The sequence below is a fragment of the Mustela erminea genome, chromosome 1 (genome assembly GCF_009829155.1).
Source record: "Mustela erminea isolate mMusErm1 chromosome 1, mMusErm1.Pri, whole genome shotgun sequence".
NCBI lineage: Eukaryota > Metazoa > Chordata > Mammalia > Carnivora > Mustelidae > Mustela > Mustela erminea.
In genome coordinates, this window is record NC_045614.1 from 171,126,228 (window position 1) to 171,153,870 (window position 27,643).

The following is a 27,643-nucleotide window of genomic DNA, read 5'->3' on the forward strand; positions in this document are numbered from 1 at the left end:
CTCCAGGCTGAGCCTGGACCCCCATTCAGAGCTCTATCTCACGACCCTAAGATAATGACCTGGCCAGGAACCAAGAATCAGATGCTTAATCGACTGCACCATCTGGGCACCCCGGTTTTGATGAACTTTAACAAATTTCTATACCTGTGTTACCATTACCACCACAATCTGTGAACATACCCAATTCCCCAGAGACTTTCCATGTACCCTTTCCCACTTACCCCTCAAGCCCACCCACCTCTAATCCTACTTACTGATCTATTGTCACTGTAGATTTGTAGGTTTGCTTTCTAGAGTTGGAAATCTATGAAAACAAAGTATATATATTCTTTTTTGTCTGTTGTTTTTTAAAATATTTTATTTTTAAGTAGTCTCTACTCCCAGTATGTGGCTTGAACTTACAGTCAGGAGATCAAGAGTGGCATGCTCTATTGACTGAGCCAGCCAGATACCCCAGTGTCTATTTTTTTTTTTTCCTCTCACTATTCATATTACCCTCTTAGGTTCTTTGGCTAGGCCTTTGAATTAAGCTGATAAGACAGATCAACAGGAAAAAAACATACAAATATTATTTGATTTTTTAGAAAGTGCACATTGGAAGCTCTTAGGAAAAATGAAGACCTAAAGACATGGTTAGGATTGACAACCTGTATATCTTTTATTTTTTTTTAAGAAATTTTTATTTATTTTTAAAGATTTTTACTTATTTATTTGAGAGAGAATAAGAGAGAGCGTGGGCGGGGAGGGTCAGAGGGAGCTGCAGATTCCCTGCTGAGTATGGAGCCCGGTGCAGGACTGATCTTGGGACTCCAGGATCATGACCTGAGCTGAAGGCAGTTGCTTAACCAAATGAGCCACCCATGCATCCCAACCCATATATCTTTTTAACAAGGAACAATAAATTTGTGTAGTGACAAGACAAAAGAAGGGTTTATGTTTCTAGGCACATAAATTGTGGGAACGTGAGAAGTATATGGGGGAAACTAATGGGAGATAAAGGTCATTATTTGTAGCTTTGTTTGTGTAAATCTGTTTTGGTGTCTCCTCCCAGTCTGCAGTGATAAGGTTGTCTTCCTGGTATAGAAAAGGCACCTTTCTCATGGGAAATTTTAGGATCACCTTTAGAAAGGGGAAGGTCAGAGAGCCTTTCCTGCACTTGCTATTTCTCAAGTGGCTTTAGCTCAGAGTTATATCCCAACATGGCATATTTTGGGGTGACATGTTTTTAGCCCTTTTAAATCCATTCAACTCTTGGTGGACATTTGGATTGTTTTCAGTTTTTTCCTACTAAAGCTGCTGTGAATATTCATTTATAAATGCCTGTGTGGTTATTTTTTCAATCTTTGGGATAAATACCTTGGATTGCTGAATCAATGAAAGTGCATTTTTAATTTTGTTAGAAACTGTCAAACTGTTTTCTAAAAGTGATGGTGCATTTCATATTCCCACCAGCAGTGTAGGAAAAATTTACTTCCTCCACACTCTCCCTTGTTATAGATGTGCAGTGGTATTTTATTGTGGTTTTAATTGCTTTTGCTTGGTGAATAACAATATGGAGCATATTTTCTTGTACTTATTGGCCTTATTACCTTCTCCAATATGTCTACAGAAATTTTTTGCTCTTGTCCCCCTTTTTAAAGGTTTTTTTTTTTTAAATTTATTTATTTGACAGAAATCATAAGTAGGCAGAGAGGCAGGCAGAGAGAGAGGGGGAGGCAGGCTCCCCGATGAGCAGAGAGCCCGATGCAGGGCTCGATCCCAGGACCCTGAGATCATGACCTGAGCTGAAGGCAGAGGCTTTAACCCACTGAGCCACCCAGGTGCCCCTTGTCCCCCTTTTTAAAAGAGAAACCTTTTTCTTTAAATTTTTTATTTTTTTTTTAATAAACATATAATATATTTTTATCCCCCGGGGTACAGGTCTGTGAATCGCCAGGTTTACACACTTCACAGCACTCACCATAGCACATATCTTCCCCAATGTCCATAACCCCCCCACCCCCAACAACCGTCAGTTTGTTTTGTGAGATTAAGAATTTAAAAGGAACCTTTTTTTTAAAGATCAGAAACACAAGATAAATATTGAACATCTTTGCATATACATATTGGCCATTCATGTCTTTTTCTTGTGAAGTATTCAAATATTTTGTCCATGTAGAGAAAAAGCCTTTTTCTCTACCCTTCTCAGTTCTCTGACGCCCTGCAAATTAGACTAACAAAATATAGATTTATTAGACAAACGTAGAGTTTACTACCACATGGAATGTGCATCTATGAAGGAGAAATGCTGTGATGAGTAACTCAAAGGGGTAATTACAACTTGGGCTTATGTAGTGTCTAACAATGAATAATAAATTTCTGGAAAAGTGAGAAGACAAAAAAGTTTAAAGACTTCCAAGAAAGGCAAACGGTGGGAAAGTAAAAATATGAAGGAAGCTAATGGAAAATAAGGTTTAGGCTTGTTATATAGATTCTATCTCTGAGCTCATAAGAATTGCTAGTGATGAATAGTCTAAGCCTGCGTTTAGGCAAGTGGTGGATGGACAAAGATTTTTTATTTTTTGGCATTTGCTCTTTCTCAGTTGTCTTCAGTTCAAAACAGTCCCTGTGCCAAAGTGACATATTTTGGGGTGGCATATTCTTATTTCCTACAGCCACTGTTTTTGAAGGATAAGAAATGCTCTCAATTAAATTATGAAAAGAGAAACTAAAACACTGCTTTTATTCTGGCTAGTTTCCAGAACCAAAAAATAGGACTCCAAGTTTTGGGGAATGATTATTTTTTCTGATTTCTCAATTTTTTTAGCCCAATTATATAGCTAACTCATATATTCATTGAGTAAACTGCTTTTGTTAAAAATTGTAATTAAAAATTTTGAATTAAAAAGATTTTATTTATTTATTTGAGAGAGAGAGAGAGAGAGAGTGAGCAGGAGTGGAGGGGAGGGGTAGAGAGAAAGGGAGGACACGGGCTCCATCCTAGGACCCTGTGATCATGACCTGAGCTGATATCAGATGTTTAACTGATTGAGCCACCTAGGCGGCCCTTCTGCCCTGCCACCCGAACACAAAATTTATACTTTTTAAGAAAACCTAGTGTATGTGTTTTGTTCATAGGCCAAAAAAAAAAAAAATTCCTGCTGTAGTTATGTTATTTTCCTACAATTAGAGGTTTTCAAATATATAAATAGTACTCTAGAAAAATTATAGTTATTTTTATTTCTAGGTGTAATATTTTCTAGACTCTGAGTACATACATCAGTGATTATTTCCCCTGTAAATGAAATTAGATTTGATCCTTGAGCAATGTGGGGTTTAGTCCTGCCAACTCCCTTGCTCAGTCGAAAATCTGCATTTAACTTCCATTTTTAATTTTTTTATTATGTTATGTTAATCACCATACAGTACATCACTAGTTTTTGATGTAGTGTTCCATTGCATTTAACTTTGGACTTCAAAATTGAACTACTCATAGCCAATTGTTGACCAAAAACATAAACAGTTAACATATATTTTGTATGATCTATGTATTATATACTGTATTCTTTTTTTTTTTTTTAAGATTTTATTTATTTATTTGACAGATCACAAGCAGACAGAGAGGCAGGCAGACAGAGAGAAAGAGGGGAAGCAGGCTCCCTGCTGAGCAGAGAGCCCAATGCAGGGCTCCATCCTAGGACGCTGGGATCATGACCTGAGCTGAAAGCAGAGGCTTTAACCCACTGAGCCACCCAGGCACCCCTATGTACTGTATTCTTAAAGTAACCTTGAGAAAAGACAGTGTTACTAAAATCATAAGGAAAGGAAGAATACAATTACAGTACTGTACTATATTCATCCAAAAAAATCCTCATGTAAGTGGGCCTGCACAATTCAAACCCATGTTCTTCAAAAGTCAATTGTAAATTAATAGTATCATGGTTGACAGCTTAGAGAGGGGTATTTCGTAAATAGATAACTGGGTGCTTTTAAAAAGCCTAGGCAAGTACTTTAGCAGGAATGTGATATACAATGTTGTGTTAGATGGAGTTCTCTGTTTAGGTGTTCTCTATTCTTTATTTATAGTGTAAAATGTAATGCACCTACCAAAAAGAAATAAAAGGTAAACAATAAATTATTTATTGTAATTTAAAAGTTTTTTATAAGGCAAATATACTTTGGTAACCACCACACAGAATAGAAAACTACCCCAGAAGTGTCTTTGCAGTTACAACTCCTTTTCTGTCCTTTAACTTGCAAGGATGCCCGGGCGGCTCAGTCAGTTAAGTGTCTGCTTCAGCTCAGGTCATGATCCCAGGGTCCTGGGATTGAGTCCCCTGTTGGGCTCCTTTCTCAGTGGGGAGCCTACTTCTCCCTTTGCCTGCTGCTCCTCCTGCTTGTGCTCTCTCTGGCAAATAAATAAAATCTTAAAAAAAGTTTCTCTTGACTTTCTTACTTTTTATTGGCATAGTATTTCTACTTAAGTGTGGTTTCTAAAATACAAAGTTTAGGTTTTATTTTGCATGATTTGAATGTTGTTCTTCACTCTTAATTTCTTTTCCAATATCCATAGAAATTTTACGGCATTTAAATGTAGAAATTAAACATTTTTTCCTTAATATTTTGGGGAAAAAAGAAAATATTAAGGTAAAAATATTTAATTAAAAAAATTGTTCTGACTCATGCTTTAGGGTGTTACTAGTCAGCCAAATTACAATCACAACAAAACCAAATATACAAATATAAAATAAATATTTTCCCCAGAGGGGCTTTGCCCTGCCTTGGGCTCTGCACTCAGCAGGAGTCCACATGAGGTCCTCCCTCCCATCACCCTCTGTTCCTCCCACTCTCTCTCTTTCTCTCATAAATAAATCTTAAAAAAAAAAAAAAAAGAAAACAAATGAAGACAAGTAGAAAAAAAAAAAACAGAGATAGCTAGCTACCTTAAAATTTAAAGTAGAAGATTAATGAGTATCATTTGCTAAAGTGGCTTTATCCTGGTTTACTTAACCATTCTGCTGTTTCTGAGCATTGAATGTTAATTTTAGTTCACTGCTTTTATAATTATACCATGAAGAATACTCTGTGCATAAACTTTTCCCATTTTTCATACTTTTCTTAGTATAGGATTCCAGACATGGGATTATTTTGTCAAGAGTGTTATAAACACTCATATAAATCCTTCATCTAGATTCACCAATTCTTAACTTTTATCCACACTTGCCTTCTTTTAGCCTTTCCATATATGTATGTAATTGCATATCACATATACACATGTAGAGATAGAAATATAATACACATTTTTCCTAGAACCATTTGGAAGTAGCAGACATAGCATTTCAACCTGTGTTTCCTAAGAACAAGGACATTTTCTTACACATTACCACAATATATTATGAAGAAATTTAATAGTAATTTCATTTGTAATCTAATGTAGAGTGTAGAATTAATCAGAATTCCCTAAATGTCCCCACAATTTTTTTTTATTACTTCAAAAAATTTATTACTTTTTTTTTAGAGAGGGAAAGAGAGGGGTGGGAGGAAGGGGAGAGGGAGAGGGAGAGAGAGAATCTTAAGCAGCACGGAGATTCCATGCTCAGTGTGGAGCACAAGGTGGGGCTCAATCTCACAACCCTGAGATCATGACCTGAGCTGAAATGAAGAGTTGAACGCTTAACCAACTGAGCCACACAGGCACCCCTATTTTATTACTTTTTAATATATAGGATCAAGTTGAAGTTTGTGCATCATGTATTTTGGTTATTAAGTCTCATTGGCCTCTTAATCTTAGAATACCACTGTCTTTTTTATTAGAAATCCTGACACTTTTTTGAAGAGTTTAAGCAGTTGTCTTATATAATGTGCTATATTCTAGACTTTTATGATTCATGTAGGTTTGTCCTCATGGTTTAGATTCACCTTACATTTTTGATGAGAATACTTCATAGCTGATGTCATTTGCTTATTGCATCATATCAGAGGACACATAAGGTTTGCTTGTCCACCTGTTGGTGATTCTACATTTGATCATTGGTTAAGGTGGTGGCTGTTTGAATATTACTATTATAAAGGTGCCTTTGTCTTTTGTAGTTAATAATCACCTGTGAACCTAAATATCTTTTTTGCATTGGGCTGACACTATGGTGACTGAGCAGTTGTGGAAAATAAATCACAAAACAGAGTATATTTGTGTCATTGTAAATTCATGGTTATTAATCTCACTGGATGCCTAAACTGCAAGATAATCCTACTGTGTTTTTCTAATCAGCTTGTGTTTTCCCTCTCCACAGTGATGATTTGAAATCTTTCTCTTCCCAAGCCTTTGTTCCTTTACTTTTCCTATCACTTTGAAAAGGTGATCTTGGTTCCTTTTAATTCCTGGAAGAAGGAAAGGGGTGCCTCTTCTTCCATCGTAAACTGTCATAGTGGAGCAGTTAGGAGTGCTGGCAGTAGAGTTGAGAGTGTATGGTTTTCGATCCCACTTTCACTATTTACATTTTACTTTGGGCTTAATTATTAATCATTCTATATTAGTCTTAATTGCAGAAGAATTACCATTGTACCCCATAGAGTAATTTTGAGGTGTAAATGAAGTAACTCATTATAAAATGGTTAGCATAGTGCATGGTATATAGTGCATGTTAAAAAAATATTAGCTCTTATATAATTTCTTGAGAAATTTACTGTGTTAATTGTCTCTTTTTATCTTCAGCCTCTCCTATTCTGTTGACCTCTTCCCTAGGCACTTAAATTTACACAGATGTCTTTTGTCTTAAGCTAACTAACTAATGAACCAATGACTAAGAAAACTTTTCCCGCATCTTTGCTTGTCCTCAGCTCTTGTTCTGTATCCCCCTTTCAGTCTTATGTCAACTGCCTACATTTGCTGTTCCCCTTTCCTCCTTTTCCATTTACTCATTCCACTGTGTTCTGGTTTCTGCTCCTACGATTCCACTAAACTGCCCCTGATAAAGTCATTGTTACCCCTCTAAATTCATTTTTATAACCCTTAAACTTAGTGCTTCCATTTCATTCTTAATAAGAGATCAGAGTGATCTTTTAATAATGCAAGCTGTGAGCCCATCATTCTCTTGTTAAAACTAGTGAATTTCTATTGTTCTTGACATGAAATCTCAAATCATTGATATAGTTCATCAGTCTCGCCTCACTGTCCATCCCTGTCTTGTACAATTTCCTCTTCAGTCTGAGCAGTTGAGCCAGGTAAGTCTGATTTTCTTCAACTAGCTTTACTCATATCAGAGCATTTGCATTTTGTCCTTTTTTTGGACTTCTCTTTAGAGATATGAGTGACACTCATTCCACCTGTTTCTTTTGGATAGTGGCTAGCTTCAACTCAAAGGTCATATTCCAGGTAAAACCTCCCGTGACCTAATTCAGAATAAGTACAGTATCTATACTTCAACTTCTTATCATTTATCATACTTGTAATTAAGTAATTAATTGGGTAATTGTTCTCTGGAATGTAAGCTCCATGAAGGCAGGCACTGTAACCATCTTGTTTATTGCTGAATCTCTAGATTCTGCTTGTACAGTTGTTTGACTAGAAGGTACTTGGTAAGTATTTGTTGAATGAAGAATGAATTATTAGTATTTATTCATAGACATGTCACTCATCTCTTTATTATTTAATGATAATTCTAAAACTTGTAGATTAGAAAACAATTTTTTTTAACTCAAAATATTTGGAGTTTCAGTGCATTCTATGAAGGTTTCCCTGAAAATTTATACTGGTCTTCCAAATGGTCTGAAGATAGCCCAAAGTGGCAGCTACAAACAAGTGATCTCTTTGAAACCTAGTTTATCTTTTATTTATTTTTTTTAAGTAAACTCTAGGCCCAGTGTGGGACTTGAACTCATGACCCCAAAGTTGGGAATCACATGCTTTACCAACTGAGCCAGCCAGGCACCCCAAGATCTGTTTTATCTTTAAAATATATGAGCACTTTGCTTTGTTTCTTAATATTATTATTATTATTATTGTTATTTTTAATGATTTTTAAGTAATCTCTACACTCAGTGGTCCTCAGACTTACAACCCCAAGATCATGTCACATATCCCACTAGCTGAGCCAGCCAGGCACTTCAGTTTTTTAATATTCTTACATTTGTTAAAGAAACAATGCCTAAAATGGGTTCTGGGGAATAGAATAGACACTCTTATGATTAAACATTTCCAATTCTCTTAGACATTTCTTTCTTTTTTTTTTTTTTAAGGTTTTATTAATTTGACAGAGAGAGAGAGAGAGAGAGAGTACACAAGCAGGTGGAGTGGCAGGCAGAGGGAAAGGGAGAAGCAGGCTTCCTGCTCAGGAGCCTGATGTGGGGCTCTATCTGAGGATCCGGGATCATGACCTGAACTGAAGGCAGATGCCCAACCAACTGAGCCACCCCAACGCCCGCTTTCAGACATTTCTCATTTGATGTTGTTTTGAGTCCATTTGGTAGCCTGTCCACACTACTGCAAGAACTATTCTCTTATTATCAGCAAAAGATATATTGAATGGAGTAATGGCTAAAATGTAATGAGGCAAAAAGCTGAAGCTCCTTGCATTTATCAGTTATACCTTTGAAAAGGGTATAGGTACAGTAAAAGCAAATGTTTTAAATTGACTTATTTGTTGAAATAAGGTAAAATTAAGCTTGTATCTTAAGACTATGAAGACATAAGACTATGTAGACTTAAGACTATAGACGATGTAGTATTTCACCTTTAGTTTTAGAGATTTCATTTATTTTTAGAGAGAGAGTGTGAGCGCATGAGAGCAGGGTGAGGGGCAGAGGGAGAGTGCCAGAATCTCAAACAGACTCTCACTGAATGAGGAGCCCCATGTGGGGTTGATTCCACAACCCTGAGATCATGACCTGAGGCAAAATCAAGAGTCAGATGCTTAACAGACTGAGCCATCTAGGTGCCTCTTACCTTTACTTTTAATAATGCCTTTCTTTTAATAATGCTTTCCTAATCAACAAATACTAAAAACACAACTATAGTGCAGGAAGTGGTTGCCTCTTGTGAGTTATGCGTATGTGTATTGTTGTTTCACTAAAAGTATAAATAGGCGCAGATGGGTTATCATGGATTCCAACAGCTATATGTATGTGTGTGTGGCCACACTTGTAGTATACCAGAGAGAATTATGAAGAAAAGTCCAGTAAAAGTAAATAGACTTATTAATATATATTTGAGAATGGTTAAGCACATATTTTACCTATTTATTACTCTAGTTAATTGACTGAAGAACTGAAATTGAGAACTTTTGGAGGTTTTCTTTTGGTATAATTTGTGATTACTTCATGTATTATACAATGTTTAGTACTTTATGTATTAATTATTTATGTGTGTAACAGGCAACTCAAAGTTGTGTTGACGAATGTCCTATGGACGGATTTAGGACGAAAATTCAGAAAGACCCTACCTAGAAACGATGCTAATTTATGTGATGCCAACAAGGTGCAATCAGACTCATTGCCTTCGACATCTGTTGACAGCCTAGAGACATGTCAAAAATTAGAACTTCTTCACCAAAGCCTTAATTTATCTAAAAGGTATGTTGTTCAGTATTGATTTTGTTCAACCTACCACATTTGAAATAGTAGGAGTCCAATAATCTTAAAATTGTTAAGATTGTTGGGAATGATTTTTAAGAAGATCTGCATATACAGGTGTACCCCACTTGAAAGCAAATCTTAAAGCTGACAATCTACTTTACAAAATTAATGATAGTTTTACACTTCATTAAGTTGACATAAAATTATTTTTAAAGCCAAGTATCTTTAGTACATTTAACTTACTTTATAATTTGATTCACATATACATGTTTTTAGAGATTCATTTATGATATAAAATGAAGATACATAGATAGATAGATAGATAGATAAAGGACCTAGATAAAATAACATGTGAAAGGTATGCTAAAGATGGAGAAAATGAAGGTATATATATTTATCTATTTTTGTTTTAACAGAGTTTACAGAATTAATAGTTCAGTTTTTATTTTCTTTATCTTTAGCATACCTATTAAATATTAATCTGAGTCTTTACCACTTTTGACTTTGTGAGCTTTCTTGTATTTTACATGCATTTTTATGGAAAGGAGGTGATATTGAAATATTACCCCCAGATTTTTAATGATATGTGTACAGTTTAATTTATAAAATAAGACCAGTTTTGTTTCATACTTTTTAAAGGAATTGTATATGGAGTATATGGAGTTTGAATGAATGTGTTATCTTTCTTCTTAGACTTATTCCTATTTCTGTATCCCCTGTCTGAGTATATGACACCTCTTTCTTTCTTATCCTTTATTTATTTTTTTCTTTCGTATCCTTTATAGCTAGTCATTTTTCATGTGTAGTTGTTTTTGCTTCCTAAATATGTCTTGAAATGATCTCTTCTCCATTTTTATTGCCACTGCCCCAGTCAAGCCCTGATAATTTTGTGCCTTTATTACTATGACAGTATTGGGCTTCCTGTGTTTGGTGTTCTTGATTATTATTTCTCTATATTGTTGCTAAGTTACTCATTCTCAAAGGCAGATGTTACTTTCTGTTCTGTAGTTTAACATCTATCCATCTGTGGCTCAACATAACCATCAGGATAAAGCTCAAACTCCTTAGCTTAGCATACAAGGTCCTTAATGATCTCACCTTTGCCTATCTCTAGCTTTGTGTCTGTCTGCTCCATATTCATAACTGAGCTTTAATCTCTAGGGAACTAGTGGTAGCTCAATGAATGTATAGTCCTGTTTTATACCTCTGAGTTCATGCTGTTTGTTCTCTTATTTTGGAAACAATTCTCCTTTTCCCTTTTACTGACATCTTTTAGTCTTTAACATTGAACTCATATGCCATCTTTTTGGGACAGTGTCCTTGATTCCACACCCTAATTTGTGTTTAATCCGGTTTTTTTTTTTTTTTTTTGTCTTGTTAAGCAGCCTGGTCATATATCATAGCACTTATCACCCTTATATTTATATTGAGTAATGGGTTTGGGTAACATTTTCTGTATAGGACTTGCTGTGTGGAATAGGAGACTTATTCTTTTCTTCAGTTGTTGCTTAACCTTGACGTGATGCTTTTTGTCTTATTTTCATGTTTACTTAGCTAGAATTTCATTATTTCAGAGAGATGAAACAGAGGAAAGTTTATTTTTGGTTTTTAATTTCATCTTAAAGTTCAGCTATTAAGTAAACCAATATTATTCAGTCACACCAAAATAACATTTTTTAAAGAAATTTTATTTGTATTTTAGGATCTAAAATGGTTATGTTGCCTTTTATGTCAGGACATATACCCCTATTCCATTAAGAAAAGTTAGGTTCCAGTTCTTGGACTATCCCTAATTATATTTATTAATTTTTCTCTTATATCTACATGTTTGAAGTTTTAAGAGAATACATAATTTAGATATTGTGATGGTAAGATTTTTTGGATACTGTAGTATTCCTATCACCTTAAGTTTTCTTTAAGCTGGTATTAGTTGAGTGATAATTTATTCATTTAAAATTTAGCTTAGTAAAAGAAAAGAGCAAATTTAGAATATCTATGAATCACTTTTAAGAAATATTCAGCAGTTAAAATTGTTTTCTCTACATAGCTTAAGAAACGTAATACATTTTGAATTGTATCATCTAAGAGTGGATTTATAAGAACCTTATTAAAATGTTACATAATACAGTTTTTGAAAGGTATTCATCTAAGTGACAACAAAATGAAAACTAAATTAGTATTATAATTTTTTTGCTTGCTATATTATAGTTTTCTTACCAGATATAATTATGTTGTCGTTCAAAAAAGGTTGCATCTCTTTAAAAATTTGCTTTTAACATGTTTATATTAATAGCTCTTACCAACTTTTCTCATTTATTAAATTATTTGAATCTTACATATCTTGCTACTTACGCAGGTAAGGACTCCACAATTTATAACTTAAAAAATTAAGAATCAGAGAAAATAACCATGCAGAGAAACAATCAATAAATGGCATTAATTCTCAGGCCAGTATACTTTATGCTTCATCTCACTGCATTACAAAATTTGTTTCTGCTTTGGTTTAGCATATTATATTTTGAAATATGATTTCATAATATTAGTAAATCAACTTAAATAAATGTAATTTTATTTTACTTACTGTTACTACTTACATACTGAAGAAAAAAATTGGATAGACTGTGAAATGACCATTTTTTAGTCCTTTCTTCCATATTGACTTAGTATGAAAGATAAAGTATATACCTTTATATATTTCTTGTGAAAATTAAGAATCTTTTGAAATTCTGACTAGCCATGAAATTTCTATGGCAGTCCTAACTTATATAGTTCTATATCAAAGATAGTTTAGGTATTATGAACTTAGACATCAGTATATAGATTTGTATTCTGTAAGGCTCTCACAGAGTTCTGTTTCTTCAAGATACCCAAATTACGTGAGTTGCAAATAGTTGATGAAAGATGTTTGTGCTATGGCTGTGTGTTATGAAAATCTTGGTGTGCTATAGGCATTGCTAACTATTTAGTTATATACTTTTCTAACGTTTTCATCAAGATTGCAGAGTATGATAAATTAGGACAATTAAGCACCATTTGAAAGAATAGTTTATGACTTTTTAGGAGGACTTCAGTAATAGGAAAATTAAAGTGAGTTTCCTTGTACTATATACTTACTGTGTGCCATACTAACTGCTTTACATCTAATATTTCATTTCATCTTAACAACTTTGTAAGATAGATTTTCTCTTAATTTTAGAGATGAGAATGTCAATGCTAAGAGGAAAAATTATGGTAAAAACTTGACTAAGGTGTATTATTATGTGCTGAAATCAGAACGTGGACCTGTTTTTGTCTGACTCTAGAGTCATTGGTCTTAATTCCTGTACCTCAGTGCTTTTTACTCTTCTGAAATTTAACTTTTTTCATAAGTAACACAGGAATTAGATTTTATTACATTTTAAAATGATATCTAAATTATTGACCTTTAAATATTCTACTTATCTTTAATTTTTTTCTTGTGACATTTTGTTTACATTGTAATAGAGTGCTATCTTATTGAAAGATATACTGCTGCTGAGATAGTGCCTTAAACCTTCTAATAACTTAAAAGGCCCCCTAGGGTGCTTGTGCTTTAGAGATGCAGGTTCTACTGCAGTCTTGGTGTATTATCTTTTCAGATGGCTTTTGGGTTAAATTTTGATATTTTTCTCTTTTAGGAAAGACTTTAATCTGTTTGTTTAACTTAAAGGTCTTGTTTATCCTCCAGAGTTCTTTTTTCATATTTTCTTTGCTTTTTGCTTTCTTTAAATCTAGTGGCAAAATAAACTGTGTAAGAATATGGTGATCATTTATTACTGATAAGAGAATTCTGATCTTTAAAATTTACCATTTGCTTGCTGGTATTTGTACTTTTTTTGCTGATTATTCTCTTCAACACTTTGTATAAAGTAATCTTTTATGGACTCCATCTCTCCTTTTTGGAGAGAGAGCTCTTTTTAGGGACTCAGCATTTTAAAACATACTTAAACATGTTACAGTCAGGCATTTAAACAGAGATGCTAACTGAGAGCTGACATTTCTTTGATTTATCTCCTTATGTGCCCTGAATTTTCTATTTACTGAAATACTACAGTTTTTAGATTATTTTTATTATAAGCCATATTTTAGAATTCAGTAGTGATAGGGGACTGTAAAAAGAGTGTGTTATCAATTCTTAAAATAAGTTATCAATATATCAGATTCTCTCATATCCTAAAAATAAGTAAAATTTATTTGCATTAAGGTATTTATTTGGAAAGAGTTCTAACCTGAGTAAAATTATCTGTGCTAATATTTCTGTATTTTCCTTAAACTACTGAGAAACACAGATGAGTTTTCATTAAACTATAGTTGAAGTTTTTTTAGTGATTTATTTCATAGCAATTTCTAGTGTGAGGTAAGATGAAAAAAATCTCGAGACTCCTTGCTGGTTCTATATTGCCTCCATTCCCACATCACATTGAGGATTTTAAGGAGGTTTCTGTCAGGCATCAAATACACAAAGCAGATAGTAATAACTAGTATCCTTAGAGATTTAAATCATATGAGAAGTAGAAAACTATCTCTGCCTTCCCTCCCTCATAATTAGTGTTTGTACTAGATAACAGATTTTCTTCCCCTTCTTTCTTCAGTCAAACTCTTAGTTTAGGGAGTTGTATTTATGACTACATTTTGCTTTTACTTCATATATACTACTTAATCATTGCAGTACTTTTTTTGTGGAGATTGTGCTAGAAATGCATACTTTCAAAGATTTCCTGCAGTATCTATAGAAAAGCCCAGTTAACTGGATCCTTTGGCAACTTAGTATTAAGGATACGTGTAATGGAATAAAATAAAGAAACCAAAAGATAATAGGCCCAGGTTCTTCTACTAGGAAGAGTTATACCTTCAGCCATTTAACTTTTCTGAGCTTTGAGTTCCACCTGTTTAAAATAAAGAGCAGACTCAAATTATTTTAAAGTTTTCCTAAGATCTGAAATTCCATGCTGTCTGGAGCATAGTGTGAAAAGAACATAATGTTTCTATGTCGTAAAAATAAGTGAAAAAACCTCTAGGCACTACAGCAAATATGACAGAGTACAGGGAAGCTCACATTTCATTTAAACAGAAATACTCAGGCCCTTTCTAAGTGTTTTCTATTGTTTCTCATAAAGGGTCAGTAAAGTGCTGCAAGTGACATATTGATAACAGTCAAGGAGAATATCTGGTAAAGAGGAGATAAGAAAACTTAAAAAAAAAATGCAGTAACAAGAACAAAAACATCCCAGTAATTTGGTTTGGGTTGGTCAGTTCAGGGCGAAATAATTGCTTTAGGGCATAATTGTGGTGTGGCGAAGTGTATCAGTTGTTACATAATAACTATTGGCTAACCAAGAAAAGATTATATTTATCCTCTTCTGTTTAAGAAGATACCAGGCTTTGATATAGTACATTCGATGTGAACCCCACCAATTTTAAAAAGTTTGGAGCTTTAAAAAATATCCTTTAATTTTCTAGACATTTGATTTATTGGCTCTTCCCTTGGTGCTGTTAAATAAAGCATATATATTACCACCGGTATGTGTGCAGTTTCACTTATGGAATCTATCATTACCATTGATGCATTCTGAATGATTTATTTCCCGTTAGATTTAGCATTTCTCATTTGCCAATTACTAATATGTATTATTTATCAAGGACTTTCTGTTGAATGAGAAGAATAAAGATTTCTTGAATTTGTTTGTAGTAGTCTCTTTTTTATAAATACTGGAAAAGAGAAAGAATTTTTGAGAAAAATTGGTTAAAATTTTAAGCACCCCAATAGCATCCATTAGTACAGTGAAGCCATTATTGTGGCAGGCTAATCTGTGTCAATTTGTAAGACACAAGTAGTTCTAGAAATATAAAAAGATGTGTTCATACAGTGTATTTATGGGTTGATTTCTAGAGTGATATAGTTCTAATAGCTTGTGCTAAGATGAAAATGTTTGAATAGTCAACTTCCTAGAATACTTTTTTTTTTTTTTTTACTGCAAACTTCAGTACAGTACAGTGTTTGTTATTTTGTGTGACAGGATACCCAGAGTTATATTGACGAATGTCCTGGGAACGGAGTTAGGAAGAAAATACATAAAGACCTCATCTGTAACTGAGGCCAGTTTGGGTGATACAGACAACTTGCAATCAGAGCAGCTTTCTTCATCATCTGATGACAGCCTAGAATCTTGTCAAAATCTAAATCCTCACAAGAACTCCTTTTTAACTGAAAGGTATGTTTAGTGATAACTTTACTTAAAATAAATATTATATTTATTCTAATGAGCCTCTATTCTTCCCCCATAGATGTGTTATTGTGAAAAGTGAGGCAAATGTGCTCTGGTGGCTAGTATGACTTTTGTCCCCAGGTGGCTTGAGATGGCTGTTGGAACCAGCAGTCTGTGGCTAATAATCAGTTTCAAAAAAGTACAATATACTGTACTTGTGTTTTGGGAAAATAGATGCAGACTTTTAATGAAAATTGAGTTACCTATTTTGGTATTTTAATTTATTTGATATAACTGAAATCTATTCCTCTGACAGTTTTCTGTTCCTCTTCCACCTCTGTGCTATTTGTCTATCTGGCCGTCTGTCAGTCTGTCCATCCATTTGTCTGTCTCTCTCCATCTTACTGTATTCACCATGTTTATGTCAAGATTCTAGAACTGTCAAGTTTCTAGAATTGGCACTTAGTACTCAGGAACTATTTGTTGAGTGAATGGCTGAATGAATTCCTCAAAAAATGGTTTGAGATAGCTAAATTCTACTAACAACTGTAGCTTACTGAGCCAGTAAGAGAAATGGAAATCTGAAGTTGCTTTTGTTTTATTTATTTATTTATTTATTTATTTATTTATTTATTTATTTATTATTTTTTATTTTTTGATGTGGGCTCTGAAAATTCATTCTCTTGGTGGTAGTTTTTTTGATTGTTACATTTAGAATAGGCATAGAATTTGGAGCCAGACATCTGGATTCAGATCTTAGCAGTATTGCAAACGTGCTGATTTACCTTGGGCAAGTCACTTATTTTATCTTTAAAACAGGGGTAGTAACAAATCTTATAAGATTATTGTGCAGATTTAAGGAGCTAACTATGTAAAGTTCTTAATATTATGCCAAAAACTTAGTAAGTGATTAATAAATGGTGGTCATTATTTTTGTGTTTCTCTTATTGATGGTACTATCAAAAGTACCATTACTGGTGCTGTAGTTGATGCTCCTGAAGTCCTCTATGGTGAGGATGCCAGTATGGGATTCCGAGATCACTCTCACCCCTGTTACTATTACCAGTGCTGCCAAGGCAGTTGTCACAGCCACCCTAGTATTACCGTTTGGCTTAAGGAGGAGTATTATATTCCTTAAACCATGGAAATAAATTGCAAATATGGCTGTACCATGACTTTAGTATATGTGCCTGATTTAAACTGAATATAGCATGAACACAGGGTATGCTCAAGGATGGGACTCTTGCAGCCAGCCTCCTCCCTGCCTGCCTATCTTAGAATCAGGAAGAAGAAATATGAATTTAGATCTTCTGAGGAGACATGATATTCTCACATTATTGTTATTGCCATTATTGCGAAGAATGTAGTAAATATGCCAACTCTTCGTTACAGAGATATAGTGTCAATTAACAACTAAAAATTGGTGGGTAGGAGAATGGGAGCTATGACTGAAAATGAGGAAGTCTTCTCTGAAAATCTAGCACTTATGCCCTCGATGAAACCTGAGGAAAAATGTTTTGTGAAGGCTAAAGATCTTATTTTAATCTTAGCCTATCTTTAGTGTTCACAACTGTTATTGTTGACTATAATGACAACTTGAATGGAATTTATGCAGGAAAAAAATACTGTGTTTTATGCCAAAAATAAAGGAATAGTTAGAAAACACCAAGGCTGAAAAGGAAATCTGAATTAAAATGGTCTCTTTGAAGTAGCATGTTTATTTTTTCTAGATAGCAACTTATTATTTGAAAATACATATTATTTATTAAACTTTCTATTACTCTTTTAAAAACTTTTAACTAATATTTATTACCTGTTTATTATGATATTACACTGTGGTAAATGATATACCTGTACAATGTATATAGTATGGTGTTGAATTTTATCTCAATCTATTTGCTTAACTTCTTTCTCTATGCCTCAGTTTTACCTCATTTGTAAAATAACATGATAATGTCTAGGAATGCTGGAGAGTAAATGAGAAAATTTGCTTTTCTCTTGTAATTTGGTAGTTTGCCAATCAATACATAGAGATGTATCTACTTTTATAAATATGTGCTTCCTTATGAATGGGCATTCAGATATTTTTCATTTTTTATTTGTTTAGCATTGCCACAGTAAGTTTGTGTATTTATTTTTATAAACTCTTTTTAAAAAATTTTTTATAAATTCTTTTTTTCTCTTCTCTTTTTTTTCTTTTAATTTCCTTTTTTCTCTTGATTTATAATTTCTTAAAAATTTTTTATTTTTTATAAACATATGAAAAATTTTTTATAAATTCTTATATTGTCATTTTTTAATATTCTAACCAGAATTAAGTGTTATCATTGAAAAGTTTTTTTGATAACCTGTTGGCAAAAATAAATATAACTGTTCATATGAAATTGCTTTCATTTCAGTCATTTTTTATTTTTAGTGAAGATGGATTTTCTATTTTATGTGAGTTTTTGCTTAGTCTTTGTATGTATTGGGGTGTTCCATCTGTTTCTTATTGACTTGTAAGAACTTATTAAAGAACTTATTAAAGTTATTAACTCTGGGACGCCTGGGTGGCTCAGTTGGTTAAGCAGCTGCCTTCGGCTCAGGTCATGATCCCAGGATCCTGGGATCGAGTCCCACATCGGGCTCCTTGCTCGGCGGGGAGCCTGCTTCTCCCTCTGCCTCTGCCTGCCTCTGTGTCTGCCTGTGCTCGCTCGCTCGCTCTCTCCCTCTGTCTCTGGCAAATAAATAAATAAAATCTTAAAAAAAAAAAAATAAAGTTATTAACTCTGTTATATAACACATTGTAAAAATCTCTTGAAGTTTCCTATTTATCAATTTTACTTTGATCATAGTATCTTCTGTAGTTTATAAATTTAAAATTTTATTGTGTAGAATATGTTAGTTTATCCTTGGAAAGACCTCTTCAGTCTCAAGTATAGAAATAGGTTAGTTAGTTAGGTGGTATTTTAATTTGTGGTGATTTATATGAGATATCAGATTCAGAACAACCGCCTAGAGGTTATTTTCCTAATTGAAGTTCTGATTCCTTTTTTTTCTGGAATCTGGTATAAATTTCTTTGGGGGGTTGGGTTGCTTTCACCTTTTGGCTATTGTGACTAACACTGTTATAAACATTGGTGTACAAGTGTCTCTACCTCTACTTTCAGTTCTTTTGCATATCTACACAAACGTGGAATTTTTGGATCATATGGTAATTCTAATAGTAATCTTTTTAGGAACCACTGTGCTGTTTTCTATAGCAGCCATACCATTTTACATTGCATTAGCAGTGCAAAGGGTCCCAGTTTTTCCACATCCTCATTAAAACTCATTCTTCTCTTTTTTATGTAATAGCCATCCTAATGGGTGTGATGTGATATCTCATTGTGGTTTTGATATGGATTTTGTAATGATTGGTGATGCTGAACATCTTTTCATGTGCTTATTGGCCATTCATGTATCTTCTTTGAAGAAATGTCTGTTCAAGTCCTTTGCCCTTTAATGAATCACGTTATGTTTTACTTTTGAGTTTTAGTAGTTCTCTCTACATGCCAAATATTAATATCTTACCAGAAATATGATTTTCAAATATTTTCTCCCATTCTTCTCTGACTATATGGCATGAAGTTAGAAATCATTAATGGAAGGAAAACTGGAAGACTCAAAAATTGGTGGAAATAAACACACCTAAAGCAACCAGTCGGTCTAAGAATAAATCACAAGGAAATTAAAAAATGCTTAGGAATGAAAGAAAATAAAAACATGGGATGCAGCAAAAGCAATGCCAAAGGAAAAATATATAGCTGTAGATGCTTGCATTAAAAAAAGAAGAAATATCTCAAATCATCAACCTAACTTTATAACTTAAGGAAGAAGAAGAAGAAGAATAGTTTTGCCAGATACAGGATTTCTGCTTGACACTTATCTCCTTCAGTACTTTAATATGCCCATGCTTTCTGGCCATCATGGTTACTGATGAGAGAGCGCATGGAGTATCGCTGTTATATGAGGAGTTCCTTCTCTCTTGATACCTTCAAGATTCTCCCTTTGCCTGTATCTTCTGCCAACTTGATCATTAATGTTTCTTGGTACAGGTCTCATTGAGTTTATTCTGCTTGTAGTCCCTCGGACTTCTTGGATGTTTGTATTCACGTCTTTCATCAAATTTGGAAAATTTTTTGGTGATTATTTATTTTAGTAATTTCTCTGCTCCTTTATTTTTTCTCCCTCTGAGTTACCAGTGTTGCATATATTGGTCTACTTGTTGGTGTCCCACAGGTCCCTTAGGCTCTGTTGACTTTTCTCAAATTTTTTTGTCCCTCAGATTTGATAATTTCTATGATCATATCTTCAAGTTATCTTTATTTCTTTTCCCTTTCCTTAAATCCAGGGACTATTTCTTCTGCCTGCTCAAATCTGCTTTTGAGTCTCTTAATGAATTTTTCATTTTATTTATTTATTTTAAAGTTTAAGTAATCTCTATAGCCAACATGGGCTTGAACTCATGACCCCAAAATCAAGAGTTGCATGTTTTCCCAACTGACCCAGCCAGGTGCCCCATGAGTTTTTCATTTTAGTTATTATACTTTTTAGTTCCAGAATTTCCTTTTGGTTTATTAATATATTTCATCTTTTAATATTTCCATTTATTCATAGATCACTTTTTTGACTTTGTACAAGACTTTTAGCTTTTTGAGAAGCTTTAAGATGGTTGTTATAATGTCTTTGTCTATTGAGTCTGCTTTCTGGATTTTTTTCCCCCAGGGACATGTTCTTTTGTTTTTTTGTTTTTTTTCTCTTTGAATCATCCCATGGTTTCCTGTTTGTTTATATGCCTTGTGGTATGTTTGTTTGTTTGTTTGTTGAATCTTATAATATAGTAAGTCAGGAAATCAGATTCTTCCCCTTCCCAAGGGTTTGCTGTTTTTTTTTCTTCCCTTTTTTCCTTCTTTTTTTTTTTAATTGCTGTTTTTCATTATCTCTGTTCCCACACATCAGCTTGATATGTAAACATAAAATCTTCCCAGGTCTTTTCTGAGTTTATGCCTTTCCCTAGTATTTTTGTGACTTTTTGAATTCCTTTGTATATGTGATTATTTTATAATACAGCAATCCTTAAAAATTTGGTTCCCAAAAGGAGAAAATGGGAAAAATAAAGGAGGTACAGATAAAACAAAATAGGTGCTAACCCTTTAAGTTTCCCGGAAGTGCTCTTAGCTATATGGGAAATGTGTTGTAACATTGGTGGTGGTTGTTGCAACAATGGCTGCCTTTCTCTATGTCTCCTCATCCATGAGCAGAAACCGCCATCGTTAATGAGAATACAGATTCTCGGTATTTGGAGAATAAGGTCCTTCTTGCTTACCTTGGTAATTGTAAGCTGTGCAGCCTATTTTAGGAACTTGGGCTTTGCTGCTTGCTTTGTTCCTAGTGGTAGGTGACTGGATCACTGCTACTAACTTTGCAGCTCAGATTGACTGAAATTAACTGCAATTTACTGTTGATCCTCTTGACTAGTAGTTGCAGCTTTCAATAAACTCCGGAAAACCAAAACAGTTATATCAGTCAGATTCTACCAGTGTGGCCATTGTCTAGGTGGCAAGATGGTAGGTGCTTCCTACTCCACAATTCTCCTGTGGTCATTTGTATGTTTTATAGTTTACTGTACAGGGATACTAGATTTATTCTTGGTACCTGATTTTTTTTTTAAATGCAGCAATTATTATATAATATATTTCATTATTAGAAAATGATATAGTTAATAATTTTATATAGTTTTTTATTTCACAGATTTTTCTACTGCCATGAGTTTTATTAAAAACTACTGTGAGTGAAAGTATTTTGTGTAAAGATTTCATTCATTTTTTGGCTATTTTAATTAGTACTAAATTGTTTTCCCAATGGTTTCTATCAATTTATTTTAAAAAATTAATTTTGTTGACATATCATTGACAAAACATTGTGTTAGCTTTAGGTGTACAACATAGCGATTTGATATATGTCTGTATTGTGAAATAATTAACATTGTAAATCTAATTAACATCAGCTTGTATAGTTACTTTTTTCTTGTAATGACAACTTCTAAGGTCTAATGTCTTAGCAACATTCAAATGTACAATGCCCTATTCTTATAGTCACCATATTGCATGTACATTATACTCTAGCACTTGCCTTACAACTAGAAACTTGTACCTTCTTACCACCTTCATCCATTTGCACCCACTTCTCTCCAACCTCCCCATCCTCTGCAATTACCAATCTGTTGACTGTATTTAAGTGTTTTTTTTTAACTAAAGAGTTGACAATTTTATTTTCACATTTCACAATACAAATGAAAACTACTTTTTTTTTTCCTCCTACTAACTCCCCTGCAAAAACTATTCTCTTTGATAGGAAGGGGGAGCAAGTCTTTCTTGTCTTGCTGTTAGAAAACACCCAAAGTCACAATACCATGATCTTCTGGTGAAGTAGAACAAGTAACATAAAATAGATATAAAGAGGTTCCCATCTCTCCTTATCTGTCTGTTTGAGTCATTCCTGACCAAGTGGGCACCATCATGGGATGCATAGGAGGGCCCAGGCATCATGGGAATGTGGCTTCCCAGAGGTGGCCTCATTCCAGAAGCAGGTACACTGGCATCATCCCAGGAGGATGAGGGTCCATCATTGGCATGGGAGGGTCCCCCCATTGGGTGTTGGCATCATACCAGGGTGAGGAGGGCAAGGAGACTAGGGAGAAGGGAGACTAGGATCATTGTTTTTGCAGGAGGAAGAGCAAGGAATCCTGAAATGTAGCAGTTTAAATATTGTAGCAGTTGAAATGTAGGAGTATCAGGTATCCTGAAATGTAGCAGTTTAAATATTGTAGCAGTTGAAATGTAGGAGTTTTTTGTTGATCTGGTTCTGAGCTCGTCCATCCATGTCTGGTAGTTTTTTTATTCTCTTTGTGTTTCCTACTATTGTACTATGTTTTTCTGACAGATGGAGAGTCATGGATGAAGGATTTATTGCAGTAGTTACATAAGACTTAGGTATGTTGATCTGCAGGCTGTTGGCCACTCCCTGTGGTTTTTTTTTTTTTTTTGAGTTCTCACATATAAGTGAGATCATACAGTATTTGTCTCTTTCTGACTTATTTCACTTAGCATAATGTCCTCAGGTCCCATCCATGTTCTTGCAAATGGCAGGACTTCTCTTTTTTTGTGGCTGAATAATATTCCTGTGTGTATGTATCATATTTTCGACATTCATTTATCTGTCAGTGGACACTTAGGTTGTTTCCATGTCTTGGCTATTGCAGTAGTGCTGCACTGAACATGGGGGTGCATATATCTTTTTGAGATAATGATTTTGATTCTGAACATAAATATCCAGAAGTGGAATAGCTGGATCATATGGCTGTTCTATTTTTGAATTTTTGAGGAACTCCATAGTATTTTCTACAGTATCTGCACCAGTTTACATTCCCACATTCCCATCAAGAGTGCTCAGGGGTTCTGTTTTCTCTACATTCTTGCAATGTGTGTTACCACTTTTTTGTTGTTGTTGTTTTTGTTTTGTTTTGTTTTTTTGATAATCATTCTGATGGATATGAGGTGATATCTCATTGTGGTTTTAATTTACATTTCTCTGGTGATTAATGATGTTACACTCCTTTTCATGTTCCAGTTGGCCATGTGTATGTCTTTGGAAAAATGTCTATTCAGTTCCTCTGCTCATTTTTTTTTTTTAAAGTAGGCTCCATGCCCAGCATAGAGCCCATAGTGGGGCTTGAACTCAGCACCCCAAAATCAAGACCTGAACTGAGATCCAGAGTCAGGTACTTAACCAGCTGAGCTACCCAGGCACTCCCCTCTGCCTGGTTTTTTTAATGGAAAGTTTTCTATTGAGTTGTAGGAGTCCTTTATATATTTTGGGTATTAACCCCTTATTAGATATATGGTTTGTAAATATTTTCTCCCATTCCATGTATTGCCTTTTCATTTTGATGATGGGTTCATTTGCTGAGCAGAAGTTTTTGGTTTTGTTGTAGGGTTGCAAGGTTCTTGTATCAAAGAGTAGAAGAATGAATCTTGTGGACACAAAAGAGTGAAGTGAAGTGAAGGTTTATAAAGTGAAGATGAGAACAGAAAGGAAAGAAAAAAGCTCTCTAGAGGGAGAAGGATCTGGAATGGGTTGTCACTGAGGGCTGTTATGGCCAGTCTTTTATAAAAAACTAACCAGGGAACTTGGTAAATTTGTCAATACATGGTGGGTTTCTAAGTTTCATGAGAATATCTTGTCTATATTTAAACCAACATGGTGGACTGGTAAATATCATGAGCCTATTTTGTCTCTGTTTAGAACAATGAATGTGTTCCCTTGTCCTTGGTTAATATCTCATCTGTAACATTTCTCCACATCTGGGATTTCTGTGAGCCCGGACATGAGTTCCCTTCTTGTCTCTTCCTATCTAGCCTTGCCTATTCCTTACTCAGTTTGATGTAGTCTCACTTGTTCATTGTGCTTTTATGACCTTTGTTTTGGTATTAATTCCAAAAAATCATTGCCAAGACTGATATTAATGAGCCTACCCCCATGTTTTCTTCTAGGAGTTAGATGGCTTACAGTTTTAATGTTTTAAATTTTTAGTTCATTTTTTTATGTATGGTGTAAGATGGGGGTTCAGTTTCATTCTTTTGCATGTAACTATTTTTTCAATGCTATTAATTGAAGAGAATCTCCTTTCCCTATTGTATATTCTTGTCTCCTTTGCCATAAATTAATTGGCCATGTATGTGTGGATTTATTTCTGGCTCTCAATTCTGTTTTTTTGACCTGTGAGTCTCTTTATATGCCATACCATACTATTTTAATTACTATAGCCTTGTAATATAGTTTGAAATTAGAATGTGTGGCAGTTTTGTTTATCTTTTCAAAAAACTAGGTTTTACTTGTGTTGATCTTCTTTTTTTAATATGTATTTTTAAAGATTTATTTTTTGAGAGAGAGTGTATGCTCAAGAGGGGGAGGCGGCAAGGGAGAGAATCTCAGACAGATTCCCCACTGAGCATGGAGCCCAGTGTGGGACTTGATCCTATGACCCATGAAATCATGACCTGAGCTAAAACCAACAGTTGGATGCTTACCCACTTAAGCCACCCAAAATTAACAAGAATTAACAGAAGAAATTTTGATCTTTTCTATTGTTTTTCTTATTTCTGCTCTGATCTTTATTTCCTTCTTTCTGCTAACTTTGGCCTTAGTTCTTTTTTTAGTTTCATGAGGTGTAAAGCAAGGTTGTTTATTGGAGTTTTTGTTTCTTAATGTAGGCATTTATCACTACAGATTTCCTTCTTAGAATTGTTTTTTGCAGTATTCAGTAAACTTTGATATGTTGTACTTAAATTTTTATTTGCTTCAGGGTATCTTTTGATCTCCTTTTTGCTTTTTTCTTTGACAACTTGTTCAGGAGCATATTGTTTAATCTACATATATTTGTGAATATTCTAGCTTTTTCCTGTTACTGATTTTTAGTTTAATATTTTTTTGTGCTTAAAGATAGTTGGTATGATTTCAATCTTATTAAACTTGCTAAGACTTTTTGTGGTATATCATATGATTAATAATTCATAATCATATGATTATGAATGTTCTGTATACATTTGAGAAGAATTGTATATTTTGGTGTTATTGGATGGCATGTTCTATAGAAGCATTTTCAGTCTAGTTAGTCCAATGTATGGTTTTAGTCCAACGTTTTCTTGTTTTTTTTTTTTTTTTTTTTTGGGTCTGGATGATTTATCCATTGCTCAAAGTGGGGTGCTGAAATCTCTTACTAATATTGTATTAAGTTTTCATTTATAGTAATATTGTGCTCATTATATCAAAACTTGTTTTTCATACAACCTTCTATTTTATATATTTAATGGGTACCTAATAATATAAATTATTCCTTCTGAGGGTAAAATTTATTACTCCAAACTTTATTTTGTACTTAATTTTTAATATGTGAACCATGCTTGAAACATATAAACAATTCCCTTTGAGTTATTTTTTGATTACATATAGAGGTGCTTATCATGTACTTCTCTTCATGGAATTTTTACTTTTTAAACCTCTTTGATGTATTTAATACCTGTATCATTCTTTTGCTCATTTTGCATGTGCCCAATCCTGTGGTGTCCATATTTTTTTTTCCCCACAAAAGAATAGGGAAAATTTAATGGTAAAATAGGGAAGAGAACTTACTTCTCAAATCTTAGTTCAATATTCTTTCTTCTGTGCAGATTATATATGCCGCTATATGCGACTGTATATGTAACCTGTAAAACTGGATTTTTATCTTGAATATAAGTCAACTGGCTTCTTAATTCATTTGGATATAGAAGAGATGAATATAATATTTTCTTTTGCAGGGGTTCCCAATCAAGTAAGACTGTAGATAATAATTATGCAAAGCAGGCTTCACACCCTAAAGAAGAGCAAAGAGACGATGGCATTTCTCTTGTAATGTCTGATGCTCAACCTAAAGGTTTGTGAACCTTGAAAATTTGTTCTCATTTGAATTTTTATCTTTTGCATTTCTAATAATTTTTAAGTTATGGCTAACTTTATTTAATCTTACATTTAAAGGATTTGTGAAAGTAGAGGGAGGTACATTTAGCAACACAAAGAAAATTGCTAAATTTGTTATTTGTACACTATGGTATACATTTCTAGATTTATTTACTGAATCTATAAGTTAAATTTGAATATTATTTCTTTTTGTTGTTATTGTTGGGGCTGGATATACAGCTATACACTTAGAACGTTAGTTCAGCTATTTGTAAGTGTTGTTTACATGGATATGTCTGGTAATTCATATCACTGCTAACTCGATTATTATTCTTAGCTTCCCACTGTCTATCCTCCTATGACATACATTCTTTATTCATTAGAATTTCTCTCAACTCTAGGAGGATGCCAATACAAGCCACTATTAGCAAATTTAAAGGTAAATACATCCCAGACTTCTGAAAATTCTTTTTAGGCCTCCTTGCATGTAGGGTTAATGAACTGACCTCTTTTCTCCTTTTTGTCTTTCTTTTAAGATTTTAAAATAATTTTACAAAAATTCGCACCAAAACAGTTTACTACATTAGTCAGATGTGGAACTAACATCTTTAGGGGTCTCTTGGATTACTGATTACTTGAAACTAGTTGAGATATTTTGTTTTCTGAATGATTTTATAAATTATTCACTAGAAAAGATTTTTTTTTAATGACACTATGCAAAAATTCTTTATACTTTATTTGAAACACAGCTATTTACAATTTTTAGTAGCCTTTAAAAAAAAAAGATTTTATTTATTTATTTGACAGACAGAGATCACAGGTAGGCAGAGAGGCAGGCAGGGAGTGGGGGAAGCAGACTCCCTGCTGAGCAGAGAGCCTGACGCAGGGCTCGATGACCTGAGCTGAAGGCAGAGGCTTTAACCCACTGAGCCACCCAGGTGCCCCTAGTAGCCTTTTTTCATAGAAGAGGAAATCTTAAAAAGAAACTAGACTGATAACCAGCTTCAGCTCTTACAAGGGCAATGTAGAGAAAACATTGTAACTGTAGATGTAATCTTTCAATTGGTCACTAAGCACTAGCTACACATAATGAAAGACATTTATTTTCTTATGAATTGTACTTTTCCCCAAAATATTCTCATTAATGACCAAATAAAAAGTATTTGGACAAGCGGTCTCCATTCACGTACTTTCTAGACACCATTGGTAAACCCTTACATTTTACTGATTTCCTGGATAGAATAGGAATAGTTGAATAAAAAGCTTCTGATTTCTACCTTTCAGTATTACTTCAAAGTCACAGTGGAATTTTAGACATAGCAGGGGGAAAAAATGCATGATTAAAAAAAAAA

The 27,643-nt window shown here is 33.9% G+C and overlaps 1 protein-coding gene and 1 pseudogene across 7 annotated transcripts in view; one reads left to right on the plus strand and one right to left on the minus strand.

The window, feature by feature from the left end:
- The window catches only part of SENP7 (SUMO specific peptidase 7), a 164,055-nt gene that overhangs the window by 81,173 nt on the left and 55,239 nt on the right, over window positions 1–27,643 (plus strand). For 3 of the 7 annotated variants that reach the window (XM_032350414.1, XM_032350432.1, XM_032350423.1), the window contains 3 exons: window positions 9,349–9,546; window positions 15,585–15,779; window positions 26,153–26,268. In XM_032350414.1, the coding sequence (XP_032206305.1) occupies window positions 9,349–9,546; window positions 15,585–15,779; window positions 26,153–26,268 (509 nt within the window). Of the gene's footprint in view, window positions 1–9,348; window positions 9,547–15,584; window positions 15,780–26,152; window positions 26,277–27,643 lie in introns of those variants that run through there. The other 4 variants (XM_032350469.1, XM_032350443.1, XM_032350454.1 and 1 more) reach the window with 4 other exon arrangements.
- Window positions 22,270–25,900, minus strand: LOC116567728 (annotated as a pseudogene).